Source organism: Triticum dicoccoides, chromosome 4A, assembly GCF_002162155.2.
Source record: "Triticum dicoccoides isolate Atlit2015 ecotype Zavitan chromosome 4A, WEW_v2.0, whole genome shotgun sequence".
Lineage (NCBI taxonomy): Eukaryota > Viridiplantae > Streptophyta > Magnoliopsida > Poales > Poaceae > Triticum > Triticum dicoccoides.
In genome coordinates, this window is record NC_041386.1 from 621237829 (window position 1) to 621263098 (window position 25270).

At 40.9% G+C, this 25270-nt stretch overlaps 1 protein-coding gene and 2 long non-coding RNA genes across 5 annotated transcripts; 2 read left to right on the plus strand and 1 right to left on the minus strand.

Moving 5' to 3' along the window:
* Nucleotides 1-1002: 1002 nt before the first annotated feature.
* LOC119287431 lies at nucleotides 1003-2969 on the minus strand. Of its 3 annotated transcripts, XR_005140858.1 has the most exons (4): nucleotides 2545-2732; nucleotides 2231-2351; nucleotides 1386-1513; nucleotides 1003-1315 (listed from the first exon to the last, which is right to left on the minus strand). It is a non-coding gene; the product is annotated as an uncharacterized LOC119287431 (long non-coding RNA). The 3 variants fall into 3 exon arrangements; XR_005140859.1 differs by lacking the exon at nucleotides 2545-2732 and adding an exon at nucleotides 2753-2969 and having other exon boundaries at nucleotides 1003-1513; XR_005140857.1 differs by having other exon boundaries at nucleotides 1003-1513.
* Nucleotides 2970-5323: 2354 nt separating this feature from the next.
* On the plus strand, nucleotides 5324-6743 carry LOC119287432. The gene is made up of 3 exons (XR_005140860.1): nucleotides 5324-5490; nucleotides 5569-5633; nucleotides 6348-6743. It is a non-coding gene; the product is annotated as an uncharacterized LOC119287432 (long non-coding RNA).
* Nucleotides 6744-10289: 3546 nt separating this feature from the next.
* Nucleotides 10290-11913, plus strand: LOC119287430 (pirin-like protein). Its single transcript, XM_037566971.1, has 5 exons — nucleotides 10290-10510; nucleotides 10630-10747; nucleotides 10840-10902; nucleotides 11009-11112; nucleotides 11208-11913. Exons 1-5 carry the CDS (start codon nucleotides 10395-10397, stop codon nucleotides 11689-11691), a joined length of 885 nt encoding a protein of 294 aa, XP_037422868.1. The 5' UTR covers nucleotides 10290-10394; the 3' UTR covers nucleotides 11692-11913.
* The last annotated feature ends 13357 nt before the right edge of the window (nucleotides 11914-25270 follow it).

Sequence of the window (25270 nt, forward strand, 5' to 3'; positions counted from 1 at the left end):
AATTCATTGAGATTAAAATGCCATCTAGCATTCCCTCTCTGAGCTATTATGATCAGTATCACCATGATGTAAGCACGAGCAGTAGAAAGATGAGGAGTGGGGAAGCTTACTCTAAACATAGCTACCGCCGCCGTTCAGATGAGGAGAGCGGCGAGGGAAGCGTGGAGAACGGCGGTGAAGCGAGGTCGCGACCATTGTCCTCCTCATCTTGCGCTTCGAAGTCTCCGGTGACTCAGTTGGAGGCTGCACAATCTGCAACGGCACCTCGTGCACGGTGGGTTCCTGATCCAGTGGATGCTCTACCCTGGATCTGAACGCCCACCACCTCCGCCTGGTCCACTCGCTGGACGAATTGGCCTACTCCATCGCCCAGAGGAGGATCTCGATCTTCTGAATCGGTTGCACGGGCTGGGGGAAAAAGCTTTGCCCTCTCCTTCTTCGTCAAATTCTTGAGAGTGGCCATTGCCGTCCAGCTCATCTGCCATGTGTTGTCAAACCAAGAATGGATCTCCCTCAACCTGGCCAACTTGACCTGGTCGCCGCCGGCGATCTGCACGAAGTCGGTGTTCTCGCCGCCGGCCATCAGCTCGATCTGCCGTGGAAGAGGGGGTGGGGGTGGGTGGGGGGGAGGGGTTGCCTGAGTGGAGCGAAGTTGCAGCGGCAAGAAGGAGGAGATGACTGCGGTGGACATGGAGGAGAGGGAGGAGATGGCCGCCGATGAGTAATTGTGGAATGTGTAGCACCATGGCGGCGGTTATTCATTTGATGAGAGGGGCGGCGCGTGCAAATTTTCCTAGGACTAAACTGCCCCTAGATTAAAACGCGTCCCCACCTTGTCACGAGTACCGGCCCCACTCGTTTTAGTACTTTCGCGTACTTTCATCGGAGTACTACCCAGTACTTCGTATTTGTCTGCCATTAGATCGACATCAACGAACGGTTCTAAAAAAGCCCAACCACTCTAAAACTTGTACACAAATATAGCATACTTCCATTGAAATTATTTTCTTCCATAAACCACTTTCAAAAACGCCCATATCACTTTAGTACATCAGCATGTTTTGTAATCGAACTCGAAGAGATATCTAGAGATATACACAGGTCATACACATCTTTGCACTGTTGGGACATCCCATACACATAGTTTGAACTGTTTTCGTTAACAGAACAAAATTTAAACAGTACTAACGTTCCTGCAATACACATATATAGAGGAAGTCAACAGTAGCTCTACCTGTATTCCTTCTTGAGCGTGGATCTGAATTAGAGATACCATAAAGAGGGTCTTGTCGGGGTTTTCTATTTACTAAGCCAGCTGGAGTTATATGAGAATTAGATATGAACACTATCAATACGCATAAAAGACAAGTGAACATTAGATGTACCAGAGTGATGTATAACTTGTTCCATAACAGGACACCAAAGTGGTTATGGGGAGACAAATTGTCCTGGATTCTGCACAACTCCCACAAGAAGAATTCAGGCAAGCTACCTAATTCTTTGAACAGCACCCCTGAATATCACATAAACCCATTGTTAACTTTCATGACAGGACAATATAAACGCAATCAAACTACAAGTCTACAACACATGAAAACTACTACCAGATTTTTTTTATGCATGTCATAATACAAAGTGTTTATTAGTCATTTAATTCACATCTCACAAGCGGATATGTATTACATAATCCTGCTCCTATTCAAGTACTACGTATGCTGAGCCCTAGGTGATGTCATTTCTCTATATGTGAGCCTTTAGTTTGTGATTTGCATTACAGCTGACTTGGACATGCACTGCTGAAAGTTAAATGCATACTTTTAATTTAATTCATAATGCACATTAAAAAGAAAAGGGAATTCTTCTAACTGTATAAGAATCAAGTCATTTCATTTTTCACTAAAAACTAAATTACTTATTTGTGATGGTTGTCAGTAGGCAAAAGCAGTTCCTTATTTTTAATAAATATCGTGTCATTTGCTCAGTACTTATTCAGCGGAACTGATCATAAATGCAGTATCAAACTCACATGTGGTGTCATTAGCTGTGTTCCTAATTTGGAGGACTTGACATATAAACAGTTGTTGAAAGAACATATTTTTAAAGGATTTGGTGCAAGCATACAACAGATTATTGCTAGCTTGTGATTCAACATATCAAAACTACAAGGTTAATCTAAATCAGGTCCTTGAATATCTAACACTAACAGGGAGTTCAAGATTGTGGCACCTACTTTTTCCCTATAAAAGTGGACTTCTAAAATAGAATTCACCAATTAACAGAGCCCAAATTGCATTATAAGAACAATTATTCCTCGAACTCGACTGCAGTTCATTGTGGTGCTTCCCTCTTTCCTATATGACATTAACTTCCAATGGGCACGCATTACTTGCATATCAACCAGAAGAGGAAAACACACTACTTACATACCAAATAGGCAGAGAAGATGTACAATTATTTTAACCACGAGAGGAATTAACCACGAGAGGAACGCACAATAGCGACGGCCGTTCACAGAGATGATGGAGGCACAATCAAGAATCCTACCGAGGCCAGGAGAGGGGCGCCGAGGCAGCGCTTGGGGGAAAGGCATCGGCTGCCTGCCGCGGCAGAGGGTCGGGCGGTGGCGTCGAGCATCACAAAGACGCCGGGGAAGGGGCACGTAGGCGGTGTGTGTAGTGCGCGTTGCGCCTTCGGACTCGCGCGTGAGGTGCGGCGGCTGGAAGGATAAGAGAAGATGGGGGGAGTGCCTTACCGAACCGTCGGCGTCGAAGTCGATGTAGCCGAGGCGGAGCAGCACCGTCGAGCGCAATTCAGCTCCCGCGCGTGCGAAGACGCCGAGCAGCCATACCAGATGAGGCGCGGAGCCGCGCTGGCGACGGAGACCCATGGATGCGGGGGCGCATGGAGAGGCATGGAGAACGTCTCCACAGGGGAGGATCGGAGGAGAGAGGTTAGGGGATCCAGGCCGATGGGAGAGATGAATCAGCGGAGATAAGGGCATCTACAATGCAAGGCTCTTAGCTAGACGCTTAGGGAGAAAAAATAATATTAAAGAAAATAAAAAGGCATCTAGGCATCTTGTCTTCCAATAGAAGACGCTAATTAGAGGCGCTACATGTAGATCGGCAACAGAGGCGAAGAGCTGCTTGTGTTCAGCGCGTACTTGAGAAAACACCAAGCGCCCGATGCACTACTTTGCGTCCCTCTTGCGCCTGACACCAGGATCTGCCAGGGAATCATTGATGCAACCGCCCATCTAGCAGGAAAGATATGTTGGAGATGCCCTAAGTGGTGTGGAGAAAAGATATGTTCTTTTCTTTCTATACAACATCTGTGGCGTGCTTTTTTTTTGAAGGAATGGGGGAGGTGTGCTATTTGCACGGAGGTACAGATAATGGGGGAGGTGCGTAGGGATAGGGAAGGTTAACTCTTCGTGTAACGTGGGAGGTGGACCTAACAACACATGCTATTATTTCGTTGCTAGATATGCGATGCTATAGGGGTGTTTTTGTTGTAGTGTTCTTGGGGTACTCTCTGTATGATGGTATCCATCATTATTTGGCCAGACACAGGTGACTAGCTCACAGGGATGCCGAAACATGACAACAAGAAAGAAGAACAAATCCGGTAACAAGGAGCCGGTGTAATGAGCATGAGAATGACTCAAGAGGATACCAACATATCTCACCACAGATTTTGTAAAGTATCGCGAAGCAAGTGAAATAGCATATGATAACCAAAAGGCTGACTCGAATATCATTTGTGTAAATACATGGATCAATATGGATGTCCGCGGTTCCGCTATTGATCATTGAATGAAAGGTGTTTTCGTTCATGTCTATATTTTATCGAACCTACAGAGTCACATGCTTAAGGGGATTACGATCTGTTGAGTTTTACTGGAGTGAAGAATATGAGAAAATATTCTCCAAATAATTTCAAAAATGAAAGAAATTGTTTCAAGAGAGAAACGGAAAGCGTTTCGAGGTTACCTAAAGTGTTTCGGGGAATACCATGTAATATTGGGAAATGATATATAGGTGGAAATTGTTTTCGGGGACCTAACATAAATAATAGAGGGCTTAGATAATTATCTAGGACTCCCTAGTATTTATTTAGAGTCAATGATGCCCTCTCTCTCCCTCCTCTCCCTCTCTCTCTCATTCTAGTCATGATCTAGTTCTAGTTTTCTCTAGTCCACATAATAGAGAAGTCCCGTGAGGTTCTGCTCTCCCTCCTCTAGTTCTTATCTAGGAGGAATATTAAGGCGGAGTAGCATAGGGTTCCTATCTAGGAGGAGAGGCTTGCAAGATAGAAGAAGGCCAAAGAGCAGGCTATCATGTTCATGAACCCATGCATGATCAATGCCACGTTAAGGAAGTATTGGGAGCTCACTCATGCGGAGATCATGGCCTAATCCGAGGTCTCTCGTGAAGGTGATGAGCATGAAAGTGCTTGATACACGACATAAGACATACTATGTTGTGGTGATTTTGGATCGAACTTGGTCAATATGGTGCCTTTTTTATGAAGTCTATGCATCTTTTAATTTGAATTGCTCGATTAGATGAACTATATACATGTTTATTATTGATCTGTTGTGTATGTTCAATTTGAATCATTCGAATGGCAGATGAAATACTATGCAATTATTTGAAATCTATATGACCAAGGCTAGAAGAATCTGTAAACAAAGTTTAGAAGTTAATTATAGGGGTTTGGCTAGGTCTGGCCACCGTTTAACCCCTCAAATTATAAAGACTTAAGCATAATGAGACATATAAGGAGTTGAGATATAAGGATAGGCTAAAGATGCCTTTAGATCCAACTAAACTACTACGGGACCTTTGGCGGTTCAGATTTGTCGTTGTTGAACCTAAACTGACAAATGCCGCTTTTCTTAAATAATCAAAGAAACAAATAATTTCTGGCACCCTAATTTTTTGGCATCCACACAGCTACCCCAGTGGCTAACGCCCCACTCGAGTACCCAGGAGACCTGGGTTTGACCCCAGCCACGCCCCTTTTTCTTTCAGTTTTACTAAAAAACAGTCGTCTGTTTTCATTTTGGCTTCAAGTCGAATTTTCAGTCGTTCGATTCAGTTCTGAGATCTGCGCTGGTGTGGCTGAACTTTTCAGGCCCGCTTTGTCTTAGTGGGTCTTAGTGGATCCTTTTGGGTCATTTTCGCGCCCGCTTTTTTCCAGTGTCGCGTGGAGGATCTAGTCTGTCCTCCTCAATCCTTATCCATGGCGACGACGGTGGGCTCGAGGCGACGACAGAGAGGTCAAACTTCAGATATTGTCTTCTCTGTGGCATATCGCCTCCCTTTCTTCTCTCCATTTGTTGCCCCTCTCCTCCAGCATGCCCTTCCCTACCATGGCGCCTTCTCTCTCTCCTTCCCCTCCCATGGTGCCCATCCCTCCATTCCCATGACACCCCTCCCCCTCCCTTCTTCATATGGCGCCTCATTACTCTCTATTCTGGTGTCTGTGAGTCTGTCCCTCTCTCTTCTTGAACCCTAGAACACAAGCAGATCTCAAATCCTAACTCTCTCTGTTATTGTATAGGTTCATCCGGGTTCAGTTTTGCAGATCTGTAGCAATCAAGTCCTAATCCCTTTCTGCTGCTTCAGGTTATTGGAATTCAGTTTTGCAATTCTCTACAACAGCCAATTAAAACTAAGGCAACACCAATGCTTTTGTGATGATCTCGTTGTGTCTAGATGGAACTGAAATGCTACCATGTGCTCAATTTTATTTAATGTGAAAGTCATGCAATCTTGTAAAGATAATATACTACATATATTAGTTACTAGGTGTTTGTTTTGATTCATGGTGTCCATGAATGTTGTAGTCTTGTTTTACATTATGCTCATATGAAAATCTGCAGCAATTTGGTACAAGCAGTACCCTGAATCACATATCTGAGGTGTTCCATCTTATTTTATTGTCTCTATATATTTCCCATGTTTTTTGTTATCACGCAAGTCCCTGTTTCTCGGTCATCAAGCTTGTTGCTTCCCTCGACCTTTTTTGTTGCTTCCTCGACCATTTTTTTTCAAAAGTCAGAAGGTTTGATTGCACCTTTATATAGCTTAAATTGTAGTCTTATGCACCCCATCTTTTTCTTTGTTCACTAGTGTTTTGCTAAACATATACATTCCCCCTTAACCAATTCATACACGCATTTTTTCTGTGAATGTATTGATACTTATGCAATAGCGGTAGTCCGGCCGAATTTTCTTCAATGAGTAGTCTCAACTGCTTGAGGTGGTCAAGTTTCCCCTTTTTGGGGGTTTCCTAGTCAGTTGAGCTCTGGCCCATTCTCATATGCTAATCTTGTGTAGGAAGATTGCCAGTGTTGCACGAGCATGGAATTGTGGACGTCGTTGTGCACTATTCTAAGGTGTCGGCTAGCTGGCTAGAGGCGTGTGTGGTCACGGCCTAGTGACTTTTGTTCATTTTCTTCACTCTAGTGTATTTTGTCCATTTCTCTCTAAGTCTCTTGCTCTGGTCTCTTATGTTGTTGTCAATCATTTTGTCTATGTATTCATTCTAAGGTGAACAACTGACTTCTTACTATTCTTCAACTGTATTCATTATTTTTGTTCCTCAGTTTGTAAGATTGCCTTCTCAGTCTTATATTAGTTTTTGTAATAGTATCAGTCCTCATTTTATCATATTTAGTTATCATTTGCATCTTTCTTCAGTCCTATCTCTCACGAGTCTTGTCTTTTAGTAGATGATTATTTCTGTTTTGAACCTCCTGTTCATGTAAGTCCTAAGTTTTAAGTTTTCTGTTTTCTGTTTTTTGCACTGTTTTTTTGCTAGATTATTTTCACTTTTTAGTCATCAGTACTCCTAAGTATCAGTTTTTAAATGTGACACCGTAACATTTTGCCAAATACATGTATTACATTTTATTAATGACATAAAGATTTCAGAAAATTATACGACAATTTCTTACAATTGTTTTTCTTAAATCAGGTTGGAAAATTTGTTCCCATGTTTAAAAATATATATGTTTCAAACGGTGTTCCCTTTTTCAAAATTGGTTGTTTTTAAATAAATGTTCATATTTTAAAAAAGTTATTCAGAATTTTCTAAAATTGTTCCCACTTAAGAAACGGATATTTCAAAGATTGTTCGGGCCTGCACGTTTTCAATATTTGTTTGCCCTTCAAAAAATGATTTAAATCTCGGCGCTGCTCTATGTGGTTTAAATGTTCGGGCCTCGCATCATAACATCAATGTTAGATGCGTGTAGTGGCTAGTGGGAGCAATTCAGCAGTGTTAGGTTGTGTGAGTATGAATCCTAGTTTTCTCTTTTTTATGTGTTTTTTACTATGCGTGTTTTACAAAAAGTGTTTTTTACTATGCGTGTTTTACAAAAAAGAAAAAAATCGCCTCGTGTCTATTCGCCCAGACCAGTTGCGACCGCACCCTTCCAATATTTTTACTTTGCGTTTTACGAAAAAATAAATCCCCCCAAAAAACGAAAAAACAAACAAAATCTTGTAGTATATGTAAAAAGAAACATAAAATCCTAAGTACCAGTTTTAGTTCTCTTCAACTATATGTTAAGTGATTAGTTATTTTGTCAGTGTTTGTTCATTATCTTAAGTGTCTCATTTTAGTTCTATTCAGTTATTTGGTCAGTGTTTGTTCTTGTCTATCAGTTTTAAGTTACGTCATTTATTATTCTAACTAGTTTAGTTGCCATTCAGCTTATTATTTTCAGTTTATTTTGTTATTCCTGTATTTTCAGCATTCATTTTAAATTTGTTAGACTTGATATGTGTTAATAATTCTTGTAGTTTAAATTAGTTATCTGGTGAGTCTCTGTTCTTAGTTTTTCAGTCATCTTTTTGATTAGTCTTCATTTTTCAGTGCAGTTATTTCATTAATTATTATTCATTTTTTTTAGTTTTTCTAGGAAGAGTTTGTCTATGTGTTTATCATTTTCTCGTTCAATCATGTTAGGTATCATTTTATCTGTCATTCTAGTGTCTGAACCCGTAGGTGTCAAATTCAGTTTATAGTTTTGGTTGAGTGTTAGGTGTCATTTTTAGTATCGTCAGTTAATGTTCTTCAGCTTTGTGTTGTATTCAGTTTTGTCATCTCAGAAGTGTCATAAAATTCTTAGCCATATATCAGTTTGTAGTTTTCAGTTTCAGTCATCTTCATTGCAGGTTAGTTCATGGTTATGTTCAGTGTCAATTTCAGTCTTATTCAGGTTTCAGTCATCTTTAGCTTTTTCATGCTACTCATTTCTTTAGTGTTAGGTTTGTTAGCTAGTTTAGCAAATTTGTTCATACAGTTTTCCGTCTATCTATATTTTCTTTCTCAGTTTCAGTGTTGTGTGCATTTTTTTAGTATTTTTCATTGTTTTACATGTTTTTGAATCATCAGTCATCTATATTTTTCAGCTATCCCTCATTATTCTAGTTAGTCCATGATAATTTCGGCGAGGAAGCTGATTCCCCTGCTGCTTTTTTATTTTACTCATCGCAAGCAGCATCACACGCAGTTGCATCCATGTCTTCTCTCCCCACCACCCGCCAGCTAACGTCACGCTTCCACATATTTCTTTTCTTTGTTACAAGCCTGCGTCCTCTTCTAGGTGTGAGTCCTCTACCTCGAGGCCTCGTTGGGTTACACCACCGCGGGCACGGTACGTATCAATGTTGATACTACTATTTTCGCGAATAATCGCTGCTTGGGAGTGGGTGTTTTTTATCTGTGATCACCATGGATGTTGTGTGCTGGCATGCAATGAACGTTTTGAAGGCGTAACATCACCTGAACTTGCTGAAGTAGTGGCCTGGCCATTAGGCGTGTTCACATTTTCCAGAGATCATGGTCACATGTTTGTGCTTCTTAATTCTGATTGTCTCTCTCTGACTTTCAGTGCATTCATTCTGATGCTCAGGATCTATCTTTGTTGGGCTCGGTGATAGCTGATATAAAGTCTCTGGTGGCTGCTGTATCTTCAAGCATGTTCATCGCGACTTGAATGTAGCGGCACATCTATTAGCTCGCAATAGTGAACATTCAGTTTGTAATATTTCTGTTGATGTAATCCCCTGGTGTATCTGTGAAGTACTTTAGAATGATGTTACTTAATCAATAAAGTGCCTGACAGTCTCTCTCTCTCTCAAAAAAGACTTCTTTTCTTTGTTTAGTTATTATACTTGGAGAGGAAGAAGGTGATCAGGTAGAGGGGAGGTAAGTGACGGGAAAGGGAGGGCTTTTTGACCTAGGGTACTAGTGGCGGTCGGGGCTATAGCCCAGCCCACTATCAGGGGAAGCTTTTTTCTATGCGTGTGTGTGGTTTGTTAACAGGTTGGTTAGGCGGCCCGTTAGGTGTACAGGACGGGGCGCTACACATTCGAGGACCAGAAAGGCTGAGGTACATTTTTCCGACCTGAAACGAGTAAGGATTCAGACGCTTTTTTTAAACTGAACTTTAGACTGAGTACCTAGTACAGACAGCTGTCAACCTATGACTGGAACAAAAAAGCAACCTGAAGCTAATTTAAAAACAGACATCTGTTGTTTAGTCACTCCCTTTTCTTTTTCACTTCTCTTTTTGGTGCAAATTCAGATGCTTTTTAAAATATTCAAAACTTTTAAATCCTAATTTCAAATCTAACATGTTATACATGAAAATCCCTCAGAAAAATGTGTAGATTTTAAATATGCTATTATCTTGCATGTCAATAATTTATACTAGAATTAAGTCTATGGTGCTTAATTAATATCTTCTTTATATGGGTATTCTGGAAAATCCTACTCCCTCCGTTCCAAAATAAGTGACTCAAGTTTGTACTAACTTTGTAGTAAAGCTAGTAGTACAAAGTTGAGTCACTTATTTTGAGATAGAGGCACTATTACATATGTTTATACCCCATTACTCTCTATTTTTTTTTCTTTATATAGTTTTCAGAAAAGCTGCGGGTGGTGCGACCAATGCTTACCCTATTTTTGTGTGTGTGTGTGGGTGGGTGTATTTGCTGCATAGCCATCATGATTAGTGTGGGTCGGTGGCGGGGGTGACGAGTGACGACGGCCTCACGCCAGCACGTCGTCGGGCACACCACCCACCGCAAGCAGCAAAAGAATAGAAAAAAAGGAAGCAGCCGCGCTGCGCTGACCGTTACTTCAACGGCCGGAGGAGGAGGAGGTCATGGCGACGACGATGCTGATGCAGAACCTCCTCGTCTTTTCATCCTCCTCTTCTTCTCCCCCTATTTATAGGGCACCCGCGCGCCTCACCAGGCAGAATAGCCACTGTGTTCATCTCGCGTCCAGAAAGACAAGCTCAAGCTCTACAAGCAGCGCCAACAACAGACCTCTTCTGTTCCTAGTCCTCTTGTTCCACGCCAGCGATCATGTCTTCCTCTTCCACGCCCGTCCCGTTCGAGAATCCGAGGAAGGTAGTGAAGAAGGTGCTGTCCTTGTCCCAGTCCGAGGGGGACGGCGCCACCGTCCGCCGGAGCATCGGCGGGTAAGACACCATCAACCCCTATCTGAAGAGATCACGCCCGATTAATCGACTCTGAATTTCACATCATGGGGCGCTGGCGTTGACCTCTGTCTGTATGTCTCTTCTTGTTGCTGCTTCAGTTGCGAGCTCCGGAGCCTGGACCCGTTCCTCCTGCTGGACGAGTTCTCCGTCTCCAAGCCCGCCGGCTTCCCCGACCACCCCCACCGGGGCTTCGAGACCGTCACCTACATGCTAGACGTACGGACGCATGCTCTGAGCTTCTTCCATCCTGTTGCCTTCAAGGTGTTTGCTGAAATGCTATTCTGTCTTCTGCGTTTCTGACGATGCAGGGGGCCTTCACCCACCAGGACTTCTCTGGCCGCAAGGGCACCATCAGGACAGGAGATGTCCAGGTCTGATCTACTCATCCAGTTCTTCAGACAAACCACTTGAGACTTGACCCATTCCATTTTTGACTTGAGAACCAACAATGCATCTGAATGCTCTGTTCCTCAACAGTGGATGACGGCAGGGCGCGGCATCGTGCACTCGGAGATGCCGGCAGCCGACGGCGTGCAGAAGGGCCTGCAGCTCTGGATCAACCTCGCCTCCAAAGACAAGATGTATGTATCATGACAATGGTTATTTGCATATGATGTATGTATCAACCACTCACACACCAATTCTGCTTCTGCAAATGCCCATTCATTAATGCCAGGATTGAGCCAAGGTACCAGGAGCTCGAGAGCAAGGACATCAGCCAGGCCGAGAAAGACGGCGTGGCGGTGCGGATCATTGCGGGGGAAGCCTTCGGGGTGCGGTCGCCGGTCTACACACAGACGCCCACCATGTACATGGACTTCACAATGCAACCAGGGTCGCAGCTCCACCAGCCGATCCCCGAGGGCTGGAACGCCTTCGTGTACATCATTGAGGGGGAGGGCGTGTTCGGCAAGGAGGGTGCAGCTCCGGCGAGCGCGCACCACTGCCTCGTCCTCAGCGCAGGGGACGGGCTCAGCGTGTGGAACCGGTCCGGCGCGCCGCTGCGGTTTGCACTAGCAGCGGGACAGCCGCTCAATGAGCCGGTGGTGCAGCAGGGGCCCTTCGTCATGAACTCACGTGCCCAAATCCAGCAGGCCATGGAGGACTACTACTACGGCCGCAACGGCTTCGAGAAGGCCAGCCAGTGGAGCTCCGCCTGATTCTCATCGGTGTCTCGCCGTGATGATGATCAACATCGTGGTGCATTCTCTTGCAAAACATTGGGAAGGAAAGGGAAATTGCATTGTACCATTATATTGATGCCTTTGTGTAGAATGTAGTAGTAGTCTTGTTTTTCTTTGATTCTTTTTTTTACTTGTTTATAAAAGAATCTGATGCAATAAAAGTGTGTAATGAGGAGGAACTTATTAATGATTGTTTCATCGTAAAAAAGCGAATTGTTTCATCAAAGATTTGGGCAATAGTGCAATGGGAAATGATGGGTGGATATCAAGTGGGGGACAAAGAACATTCAGATTTCAAGTGGTGCTCCATGGTCAGGCGTTTCACATTTGATCTTCTCAGTCCATTGCTTCTTGATAGCTTTATTCTCTCATGATACAGTTCTGTTCCAATGTATATGTAGTGATCAAATTGTAGATGCAGATAGTTTCAAAGGATTCGTGATTAGTCACAAAAATGCTACTACCTCTGGACTTGTTTTTCTTTGTCACAAAAACGTCTGGAGTAGTATAATTTAATTGTTGCTGCCAAATTTTATTATCTCTGGACTTCGGTCAGCTTACATTGGTCCTCTAAAACAATGTACAAAGTTATTGTATATGGTTGATAGAAATTCAGAGTGCCATTATCGTGTACCAGTGTTTGATAGCAATGCAGAGTGCTTCTATGAAACATAGTGTTGTGTGCACAGACAGGTTTAGCAGCGTGCCTGTTGTACAGGTTTTGATGAGCTATATGATTTTTCCTATATAAATCATTACCTACAAAGTCGTAGCTATATATCTTCAAGGAAAAGTTTCAGAATTTTTTGACTGTTGGTTTAGAAGATGTGTATTTTCCTAATTGACTGTCCTAAAAGGCTGACAGATTTGCTAGTCAAATTTGAGTATGCTCTTGGCCATCTTAATGAGGTTTCCTAGAGATTAAAATATCTAGAGACTTGTATAGGATGAAAATTCCTTGCTCCAGTGAAATTTCATGATTTTTGTACTTGTGATTTACTCCCTCCGTCCCACAATATAAGATGTTTTTGCAAGCTAACATAGCTTGCAAAAACGTCTTATATTGTGGGACGGAGGGAGTAGAAGCTAACAAAATAAAATGAAGGATGACTATCTGAATTTTCAGATAGATATTGTGGTTTGTCTTGAGTAGAAGATTAGGCCTACTTAATGATAAGACAAAGAATGGTAACTTCACTAAAGTTGTAGCTCATTTCCTGAACTTTTCAAACATGTATATATTGGATGCGTTGATTCTATAGATTAAAAGATACAAAAAAGGTCTTTTGAAAAAATGTATAGCAAACAGAGAAACAATTACATTTTTCTAACACATCCATCAGATTTTGGATTTGAGATCATCCATATGTATTTCAGATAAAAAGATGCATACTATGTTATAGTTAGTACATTGTCAGGCAGAGAAATCATCTTATTGGTACCACATTTGTCATGAATTCAACTCCAAAGTTACAAGATTCAAAGAGACCCGCAGGAGCGTGCGTTTGGTTCTCAAGGAAGACCCTATCTTTGCCTGACATGAGAACTATGTTTGGCTCTCAAGGAAGACCATCTATTTGCCGACACGACTAGTGCCTCTGGCTCTCAAGGAAGACCCTCTCTTTGCCGACACGACAAGTGCCTCTGGCTCTCAAGGAAGACCCTCTGTTTGTCAGACATGACAATCAAGGTCGTTCGTGCCAAGGAGAAGCCCTTATGTCCAAGGAGCCCGTCACTGCCATAGTAATCTCGGGCATCCTCTCCTAGACTGATGAACCTGTGTCTAATGTCTCTGTGGTCGATGCTGACGGTGTCCAGTTGGTGCGACGGAGAAAGAAGTTGAGTATCATGTTAGCCGCAAGAACGATGATTGATTGGCCCTCCTCGACATCACCTCTTCCACATATCTTGTGTGAATGCTTTGCAACGTTCGATCTCGCCTTTGTTAGTTGTACCTTATGCATTTTATGTGTCTCCCATTTGAGCAGGAGGGAATTCCACAATCCACCACTTATTGGGGCTAGTGTTGCACAGAACACCTACTATACGTGTTTGTTGCAGAAAACACCACATATTGGTGTAATACATTGCAGCTAGATCTAATCTAGTGTTTGGATACATTGACATAATTTTATACAGATGGGTCCCGCTTGTAAGTGCACATGTGGCAATAAAAACCTGTCACATCAGCCAACATATTAGATCGTCATTATCTCCCAAACTTGTGGTCCAATTGAGCCGAAACTTTCTCAAATTAGTATTGAATACATGTAGTATTTACTGGAATTGTTTCTCATTTTTCTGAAAAATGTCAAAAATTGAACCAAAAAATTAGTATTGAATACATGTAGTATTTACTGCAATGTATTACACCAATATGTGATGCTTTCTGCAACAAACCTGTATAGTATGTGTTTTGTGCAACACTAGCCCCAATAAATGGTGGTTTGTGCAATTCCCTCTTTGAGCAGTTATCTATGGTCGCCCTGTCATGTTTGGGCGCTATCAAGCTTTGCTTTTGGTGGCCTAGCGAACCACCCTATCTGTTTTTCTTGGAACATTTACACCCCCCCCCCCCTAATTGGCCCCAGCTCTAGCATTAACACCTAAAAAAACCATGTGCCCAAATTTGCCCCTTTACCGTCTGGTTCCCTTATGGAAATACCCTTATGTGCCCTTTCCGTCCGGTAAAGGGCCTTTGACCATGTTCGGGACATTTACTGGACACATGTGGGGCCGCATCAAATCGTTCCAAAATCTCAGTCTCATTTCCGCATCTACCATTTGGTCTCTCCTCTCTCTACTCTCCCTCGACAAGAACCTTAACCCTAGCTTTTTGATTTCATCTCATTCTAGTCTGACAAGGGAGAGCTCGGGCATTGAGATGCGGTGGGACTGGTGATACGTCTTCAATGTATCTATAATTTTTAGTTGTTACATGCTATTACAGTATCAATCTTGAATATTTTTATACAATTTTATATCATTTTGGGGGACTAATCTATTAACCCAGTGCCTAGTGCCAGTTATTGTTTTCTACTTGTTTTTTGTTTTCCAGGAAATCTATACCAAACGGAGTCCAAACACTATGAAATTTTTTGACAATTTTTTCAGGACAAAAGAGACACTAGAAGCTTTGGGAGGAGACCAAACGAGAAGCGAGGAGACGGCAAGGCACCATGGCACGCCTTGATGCCTTGTGGAACCCCAGAGAACCACCCGAAACAATTTCTCTGCCGCCGCAAGTCTATGTTCTTCCGTGATTCCATCTAGAGGCCTTTTTCGGTACTCTGCCGGATGGGGATCAATCACGGAGGGCTTTGATACGTCTCCAACGTATCTATAATTTTTGATTGCTCCATGCTATATTATCTACTGTTTTGGACTATATTGGGCTTTATTTTCCACTTTTATATTATTTTTGAGACTAACCTATTAACCGGAGGCCCAGCCCAGAATTGTTGTTTTTTTGCCTATTTCAGTGTTTCGAAGAAACAGAATATCAAACAAAGTCCAAACGGAATAAACCTTTCTGGAACGTGATTTTCTTCCCGAATATGACCCAGGAGACTTGGACCCTACGCCAAGAAAGCTTCGAGGTGGGCACGAGGTAGGGGGGGCGTGCCCTACATCCCCAGGCGCGCCCCCACCCTCGTGGGCCCACCAAAGCTCCACCGACGTACTTCTTCCTCCTATATATACCTACGTACCCCCAAACGAACAGAAGGGGAGCCAAAAACCTAATTCCACCATCGCAACTTTCTGTATCCACGAGATTCCATCTTGGGGCCTGTTCCGGAGCTCCGCCGGAGAGGGCCGTCAGGCCCGGTCCTAAGATTTCGGGGGCCCGGGGCAAGATAACAAAAAGGGGCCCTAAAGCCATATAAATATATATGTTTTTTTTCTAATTCAATTGCAAATTACTACTCATTTTACACTATAATTTATAATTTATGTTGCCTTGTCATCTGAACTATTCAAAAAAGGGCACATAAAAGTTGCTCGCTCTTTTCAATCGATACATTATTTACTCTTTTCAATGAATACCTAATTTTTTATTAGGTGAATTAGTCACACTTCTCTGCAACTCAATTTTTTATCATCCTATAATATTTCGCTATGTTGTTCTTCAACAGCAACTAAAGCTAATTCCTCGAAATTCCTAGCAGAAGTACTTACTTTATTTCTGAGGAAGCACTAGAAGATTTTTTTTCTAGGACTCAATCAACTCATATGCATATTCTTTTTTTCTCTTTGTGGGATGGATACTTTCCAACTGAATTAATAGCATTATTGCTAAGTAGCACACACATACGATACAAGAAATTAAGAACACTGCTAATTAACTATACAATAAAGAGGCATGGAACAAGGTACCTTGATGGCTAGAAGATATAAATTGCAAGCTTTTGCTGCTGCTTACGAGTCACGAACAGAAATCCCAGTTTTCCTTTTCTGTTCCCAAACAATACAGGATACGAGAATGAAAACTTCATGGACCGAACAATCATACAAAGTCTATATAAAAAGAAGAGGGGGTTGATGAAATCTTGAAAACCCACATTACCTTCCTCCACTAATCGCGTCCAGCAGCCGAAAATCACAAATAGACAATGCCGGTGACATGACGTTGAACTTGGCATTGGCATGGCGGATTCGTTGGCCAATTTTGGAAGAGAAAAAATAGAAAGACGAGAACACCATTGGCGTGAGGCAAGGCCAGAATTGACGGTCTGTTACAGTTCTTTCCAATTTTGATTGAGAATTAATTACTCAATCTGTTACATGGGAAAGAATTATTTCGTAAACATCAAACACATAAAAACGGATTGATCTATACATAGCAAATAATTCTTTACCTTTTTTAGAATCAGGCGATCTATGAATTATTTCCAAAAAGTTACAATTCTTTTCTAAACATCACACACATCCATCAGGGCCCCCTTCCTACTCGGGGGCCCGGGGCGCCCCCCCCCCTGCCACCCCTTAGGGCCGGCCCTGAGGGCCGTCATCACTGAGGGCTTCTACATCATCATAGCCTCTCCGATGAAGTGTGAGTAGTTTACCTCAGACCTTCGGGTCCATAGTTATTAGCTAGATGGCTTCTTCTCTCTTTTTGGATCTCAATACAAAGTTCTCCCCCTCTCTCGTGGAGATCTATTTGATGTAATCTTCTTCTTTTTGTGGTGTGTTTGTTGAGATCGATGAATTGTGGGTTTATGATCAAGTCTATCTATGAATAATATTTGAATCTTCTCTGAATTCTTTTATGTATGATTGGTTATCTTTGCAAGTCTCTTTGAATTATCCGTTTGGTTTGGCCAACTAGATTGGTAGTTCTTGCCATGGGAGAAGTGCTTAGCTTTGGGTTCGATCTTGCGGTGTCCTTTCCCAGTGACAGAAGGGGCAGCAAGGCATGTATTGCATCGTTGCCATCGAGGATAACAAGATGGGGTTTATTTCATATTGCATGAATTTATCTCTCTACATCATGTCATCTTGCTTAAAGCGTTACTCTGTTCTTAAGTTAATACTCTAGATGCATGCTGGATAGCTGTCAATGAGTGGAGTAATAGTAGTAGATGCAGAATCGTTTCGGTCTACTTGTCACGGACGTGATGCCTATATACATGATCATGCCTAGATATTCTCAAAACTATGCTCAGTTCTGTCAATTTCTCAACAGTAATTTGTTCACCCGCCGTAGAATACTTATGCTCTTGAGAGAAGCCACTAGTGAAACCTATGGCCCCCGGGTCTATTCTCATCATATCAATCTCCATCACTTTAATCTTGCTTTGCTTTTTTAATTTTACTTTTCACTTTGCATCTCTATACCAAAAATACCAAAAATATTATATCTATCAGATCTCACTCTCGTAAGTGACCGTGAAGGGATTGACAACCCCTAATCGCGTTGGTTGTGAGTAGCTATCGTTTTGTGCAGGTACGAGGGATTTGAGCGTGGCCTCCTACTGGATTGATACCTTGGTTCTAAAAAACTGAGGGAAATACTTACGCTACTCTGCTGCATCATCATTTCCTCTTCGGGGAAATCCAACGCAAGCTCAAGAGGTAGCAAGAAGAATTTCTGGCGCCGTTGCCGGGGAGTCTACGCAAAAAGTCAACATACCAAGTACCCATCACAATCTCTATCTCTCGCATTACATTAGTTGCCATTTGCCTCTCATTTTCCTCTCCCCCACTTCACCCTTGCCGTTTTATTCGCCCTCTCTTTCTTAATCTCCTTCTCCGCCTTTCTTTCTCCGTTTTCCTTTTTCTCGCTTGCCTTTTGTTTGCTCGTGTGTTGGATTGCTTGTTTGTCGTGATGGCTCAAGATACTACCAAATTGTGTGACTTCACTAATACCAATAATAATGATTTCCTTAGCACTCCGATTGCTCCTCTTGCCAGTACTGAATCTTGTGAAATCAATACTGCTTTGCTGAATCTTGTTATGAAAGATCAATTCGCCGGCCTTCCTAGTGAAGATGCCGCTACTCATCTGAATAGCTTCGTTGATTTATGTGATATGCAAAAGAAAAAAGATGTCGATAATGATGTCGTTAAATTGAAGCTATTTCCTTTTTCGCTTAGAGATCGTGCTAAAACTTGGTTTTCGTCTTTGCCCAAAAATAGTATTGATTCTTAGAACAAGTGCAAAGATGCTTTTATCTCTAAGTATTTCCCTCCCGCTAAGATCATCTCTCTTAGAAACGATATTATGAACTTTAAGCAACTTGATCATGAACATGTTGCACAAGCTTGGGAGAGAATGAAATTAATGATACGTAATTGCCCTACTCATGGTTTGAATTTGTGGATGATTATACAAAAATTTTATGCCGGATTGAATTTTGCTTCTAGAAATCTTTTAGATTCGGCCGCGGGAGGCACTTTTATGGAAATCACCTTAGGAGATGCTACTAAACTCCTAGATAATATTATGGTTAATTATTCTCAATGGCATACTGAAAGATCTTCTAATAAAAAAGTGCATGCGATAGAAGAAATCAATGTTTTGAGTGGAAAGATGGATGAACTTATGAAATTATTTGCTACTAAGAGTGTTTCTTCTGATCCTAATGACATGCCTTTGTCTATTTTGATTGAGAATAACAATGAATCTATGGATGTGAATTTTGTTGGTAGGAATAATTTTGGTAACAACGCTTATAGAGGGAATTTTAATCCTAGGCCATATCCTAGTAATCCTTCTCATAATTATGGGAATTCCTACAAGAACTCTTATGGAAATTATAATAAGACGCCCTCTAAATTTGAGAATAGTGTTAAAGAGTTTATGAATTCACAAAAGAATTTTAATGCTTTGCTTGAAGAGAAATTTCTTAAATTTGATGATTTGGCTAGGAACGTTGATAGAATTTCTCTTGAGGTTGATTCTTTAAAGCTTAGATCTATTCCTCCTAAGCATGATATCAATGAGTCTCTCAAATCCATGAGAATTTCCATTGATGAGTGCAAGGAAAGAAACGCTACGATGCGTGCTTCCAAAGATGCCTTTATTAAAGCATGTTCTTCCAATTCCAATGAAAATCGAGATGAAGATCTAAAAGTTATTGATGTGTCTCCTATTAAATCTTTGTTTTGCAATATGAATCTTGATGAAACTGAATATGATCTTCCTTTACCTAGAAGGCGTCCTAAAAATTCGGAGTATTTAGATCTTTATGATGAAATTGATGAAAGTGGGATTGAAAGAAATAAAAATCTAGATGTTGCTAAACCCACTATATTGGATTTCAAGGAATTTAATTATGAAAGTTGCTCTTTAATTGATTGTATTTCCTTGTTGCAATCCGTGCTAAATTCTCCACATGCTTATAGTCAAAAGAAAGCCTTCATCGAACATATTGTTGATGCCTTGATGCAATCTTATGAAGAAAAACTTGAGTTGAAAGTTTCTATCCCTAGAAAACTCTATGCTGAGTGGGAACCTACTATTAAAATTAAAATTAAAGATCATGAGTTTTATGCTTTGTGTGATTTGGGTGCTAGTGTCTCCACTATCCCCAAAATTTTGTGTGATTTGCTAGATTTCCGTGATTTTGATGATTGCACTCTAAACTTGCATCCTGCGGATTCTACTATTAAGAAACCTATGGGAAGGATTATTGATGTTCTTATTGTTGCAAATAGGAATTATGTGCCCGTAGATTTCATTGTTCTTGATATAGATTGCAATCCTTCTTGCCCTATTATTCTTGGTAGACCTTTCCTTAGAACGGTTGGCGCGATTATTGATATGAAGGAAGGGAATATTAGATTTCAATTTCCATTAAAAAGGGCATGGAACACTTTCCAAGAAAGAAAATAAAATTTCCATATGAAACTATCATGAGAGCCACTTATGGATTGCCTACCAAAGATGGCAATACCTAGATCTATCCTCGCTTTTATGCCTAGCTAGGGGCGTTAAACGATAGCGCTTGTTGGGAGGCAACCCAATTTTATTTTTATTCCTTGCTTTTTGCTCCTGTTTAGTAATAAATAATTTATTTAGCCTCTGTTTTGGTTGTGTTTTTTTGTGTTTAATTAGTGTTTGTGCCAAGTAGAACCGTTGGGAAGACTTGGGGGAAGTCTTGTTGAACTTGCTGTAAAAACAGAAACTTTAGCGCTCACTAGAACTGCTGTCATTTTTATTTGGAGAGTGCTATTTAGTTAATTATTTTTGCAGATGATTAATAGATAAATTCCTCACGTCCAGAAATTTATTTTAGAATTTTTGGGGTTCCAGATCTTTCGCTAGCTACAGATTACTACAGACTGTTCTGTTTTTGACAGATTCTGTTTTTCGTGTGGTGTTTGCTTATTTTGATGAATCTATGGCTAGTAAAATAGTTTATAATCCATAGAGAAGTTCGAATACAGTAGGTTTAACACCAATATAAATAAAGAATTAGTTCATTACATTACCTTGAAGTGGTCTTTTGTTTTCTATCTCTAACGGAGCTCACGAGATTTCTATTGAGTTTTGTGTTGTGAAGTTTTCAAGTTTTGGGTGAATTCTTTTGATGGATTATGGAACAAGGAGTGGCAAGAGACTAAGCTTTGGGATTACCATGGCACCCCCAAGATAATCCAAGGACACCAAAAAGTCAAAGCTTGGGGATGCCCCGGAAGGCATCCCCTCTTTCGTCCACTTCCATCGGTAATTTACTTGGAGCTATATTTTTATTCACCAACATGATATGTGTTTTGCTTGGAGCGTCTTATATTATTTGTGTCTTTGTGTTTTAGTGTGCCACAATCATTCTTGATGTACACACCTTTTGAGAGAGCCATACATGAATTAAAATTTGATAGAATACTCTATGTGCTTCACTTATATCTTTTGAGCTATGTAATTTTGCTCTATGTGCTTCACTTATATCTTTTGAGCGTTATAATTTTCCTCTATATGCTTCACTTAGATTTTTGAAGAGCACGGTGGTGGATTTGTTTTAAAGAAACTAATGATCTCTCATGCTTCACTTAAATTATTTTGACAGTCTCTTAATAGCATGGTAATTTTCTTAATAATAATATGCTTGGTATTCAAGATTTGTGAAACTTTCTTTTGAGTGCATTGAATACTAAGAAAAAAATTGAAGCATGATAATTGTTTTGAGATATGGAGGTGATAATATTAGAGTCATGCTAGTTGAGTACTTGTGAATTTAAAGAATACTTGTGTTAAAGTTTGTGATTCTCATAGCATGCATGTATGGTGAACCGTTATGTGATGAAGTCGGAGCATGATTTATTTATTGATTGTCTTCCTTATGAGTGGCGGTCGGGGACGAGCGATGGTCTTTTCCTACCAATCTATCCCCCTAGGAGCATGCGCATAATACTTTGCTTTGATAACTTCTAGATTTTTGCAATAAGTATATGAGTTCTTTATGACTAATGTTGAGTCCATGGATTATATGCACTTTTTCCCATCCTTCCACCATTGCTAGCCTCTCTAATACCGTGCACTTTTCGCCGATATCATACACCTACCATATACCTTCCTCAAAACAGCCACCATACCTACCTATCATGGCATTTCCATAGCCATTCCGAGATATATTGCCATGCAACTTTCCACCGTTCCGTTTATTATGGCACGCTCCATCGTTTTCATATTGCTAGCATGATCATGTAGTTGACATCATATTTGTGGCAAAGCCACCGTTCATAATTCTTTCATACATGTCACTCTTGATTCATTGCTTATCCTGGTACACCGCCGGAGGCATTCATATAGAGTCATATTTTTCTAAGTATCGAGTTGTTGGGTTGTAAGAAAAATAAAAGTGTGATGATCATCATTTTTAGAGCATTGTCCCAAGTGAGGATAGAATGATGGAGACTATGATTCCCCCATAAGTCGGGATGAGACTCCGGACGAAAAATTAAAAAAAGGCCATAAAAAAGGCCCAAATAAAAAAAGAATGAGAGAAAAAGAGAGAAGGGACAATGTTACTATCCTTTTACCACACTTGTGCTTCAAAGTAGCACCATGATCTTCATGATAGAGAGTTTCTCGTTATGTCACTTTCATATACTAGTGGGAATTTTACATTATAGAACTTGGCTTGTATATTCCAATGATGGGCTTCCTCAAAATGCCCTAGGTCTTCGTGAGCAAGCAAGTTGGATGCACACCCACTTAGTTTCTTTTGATGAGCTTTCATATATTTATAGCTCTAGTGCATCCGTTGCATGGCAATCCCTACTCACTCACATTGATATCTATTGATGGGCATCTCCATAGCCCGTTGATACGCCTAGTTGATGTGAGACTATCTTCCCCACTTTTTGTCTTCTCCACAACCACCATTCTATTCCACATATAGTGCTATATCCATGGCTCATGCTCATGTATTGCATGAAGATTGAAAAAGTTTTGAAAAAGTTAGAGTATGAAACAATTGCTTGGCTTGTCATCGGGGTTGTGCATGATTTAAATACTTTGTGTGGTGAAGATAGAGCATAGCCAGACTATATGATTTTGTAGGGATAACTTTCTTTGGCCATATTATTTTGAGAAGACATAATTGCTTTGTTAGTATGCTTGAAGTATTATTATTTTTATGTCAACATAAACTTTTGTCTTGGATCTTTCAAATCTGAATAATCATATCCCAATTAAGAAGATTTGCATTGAAATTATGCCAAGTAGCACTCCGCATCAAAAATTCTCTTTTTATCATTTACCTACTCGAGGACGAGCAGGAACTAAGCTTGGGGATGCCTGATACGTCTCCAACGTATCTATAATTTTTGATTGCTCCAAGCTATATTATCTACTGTTTTGGACTATATTGGGCTTTATTTTCCACTTTTATATTATTTTTGAGACTAACCTATTAACCGAAGGCCCAGCCCAGAATTGTTGTTTTTTTGCCTATTTTAGTGTTTCGAAGAAACGGAATATCAAACGGAATAAACCTTTCTGGAACGTGATTTTCTTCCCGAATATGACCCAGGAGACTTGGACCCTACGCCAAGGAAGCTTCAAGGTGGGCACTAGGTAGGGGGGCACCCCCCCACCCTCGTGGGCCTACCGAAGCTCCACCGACATATTTCTTCCTCCTATATATACCTACGTACCACCAAACGAACAGAAGGGGAGCCAAAAACCTAATTGCACCGCCGCAACTTTCTGTATCCACGAGATCCCATCTTAGGGCCTGTTCCGGAGCTCCGCCGGAGAGGGCCATCATCATGGAGGGCTTCTACATCATCATAGCCTCTCCGATGAAGTGTGAGTAGTTTACCTCAGACCTTCGGGTCCATAGTTATTAGCTAGATGGCTTCTTCTCTCTTTTTGGATCTCAATACAAAGTTCTCCCCCTCTCTCGTGGAGATCTATTCGATGTAATCTTCTTCTTTTGGCGGTGTGTTTGTTGAGATCGATGAATTGTGGGTTTATGATCAAGTCTATCTATGAATAATATTTGAATCTTCTCTGAATTCTTTTATCTATGATTGGTTATCTTTGAAAGTCTCTTCGAATTATCCGTTTGGTTTCGCCAACTAGATTGGTAGTTCTTGGCATGGGAGAAGTGCTTAGCTTTGGGTTCGATCCTGCGGTGTCCTTTCCCAATGACAGAAGGGGCAGCAAGGCACGTATTGCATCGGTGCCATCGAGGATAACAAGATGGGGTTTGTTTTATATTGCATGAATTTATCTCTCTACATCATGTCAGCTTGCTTAAAGCGTTACTCTGTTTTTAACTTAATACTCTAGATGCATGCTGGATAGCGGTCGATGAGTGGAGTAATAGTAGTAGATGCAGAATCGTTTCGGTCTACTTGTCACGGACGTGATGCCTATATACATGATCATGCCTAGATATTCTCATAACTATGCTCAATTCTGTCAATTTCTCAACAGTAATTTGTTCACCCGCCGTAGAATACTTATGCTCTTGAGAGAAGCCACTAGTGAAACCTATGGCCCCCGGGTCTATTCTCATCATATCAATCTCCATCAGTTTAATCTTGCTTTGCTTTTTTACTTTTACTTTTCACTTTGCATCTCTATACCAAAAATACCAAAAATATTATATCTATCAGATCTCACTCTCGTAAGTGACCGTGAAGGGATTGACAACCCCTAATCGCGTTGGTTGCGAGTAGCTATCGTTTTGTGCAGGTACGAGGCACTTGAGCGTGGCCTCCTACTGGATTGATACCTTGGTTCTCAAAAACTGAGGGAAATACTTACGCTACTCTGCTGCATCATCCTTTCCTCTTCGGGGAAATCCAACGCAAGCTCAAGAGGTAGAAGGCTTCTACATCAATCTTGTTGCCCTTTCGATGATGTGTGAGTAGTTTACCACAGACCTATGGGTCCATAGTTAGTAGCTATATGGCTTCTTCTCTCTATTTTATCTTCAATACAATGTTCTCCTCGATGTTCTTGGAGTTCTATTCGATGTAATCGCTTTTTGCGGTGTGTTTATTGGGATCCGATGAATTGTGAGTTTATGATCAGATTATGCATGAATATTATTTGAGTCTTCTGTAAACTCTTTTATGCATGATTATTATAGCTTCGTATTTCTCTCTGATCTATTGATTTGGTTTGCCAACTAGATTGATTTTTCTTGCAATGTGAGAGGTGCTTTGTGATGTGTTTGATCTTGCGGTTCTCAATCCTAGTGGCAGAAAGGGACATGACACGTATTTGTATCGTTTCCATTAAGGATAAAATTATGGGGTTTATTTATGCGTGAGTTTACTTTGTCTACATCATGTCATCTTGCTTAAGGCGGTACTCTGTTCTTTATGAACTTAATACTCTAAATGCTTGTTGGATAGCGGTCGATGTGTGGAGTAATAGTAGTAGATGTAGACATGAGTCGATCTACTTGTCTCGAACGTGATGCCTATATACATGATCATTGTCTTGGATATCGTCATGATTATTTGATTTTTTTATCAATTGCCCAACAGTAATTTATTTACCCATCGTATGCTATTTTCAAGAGAGAGGCCTCTAGTGAAAACTATGCCCTCGGGTCTACTTTTATCATATATTAAAATCCAAAAGTAC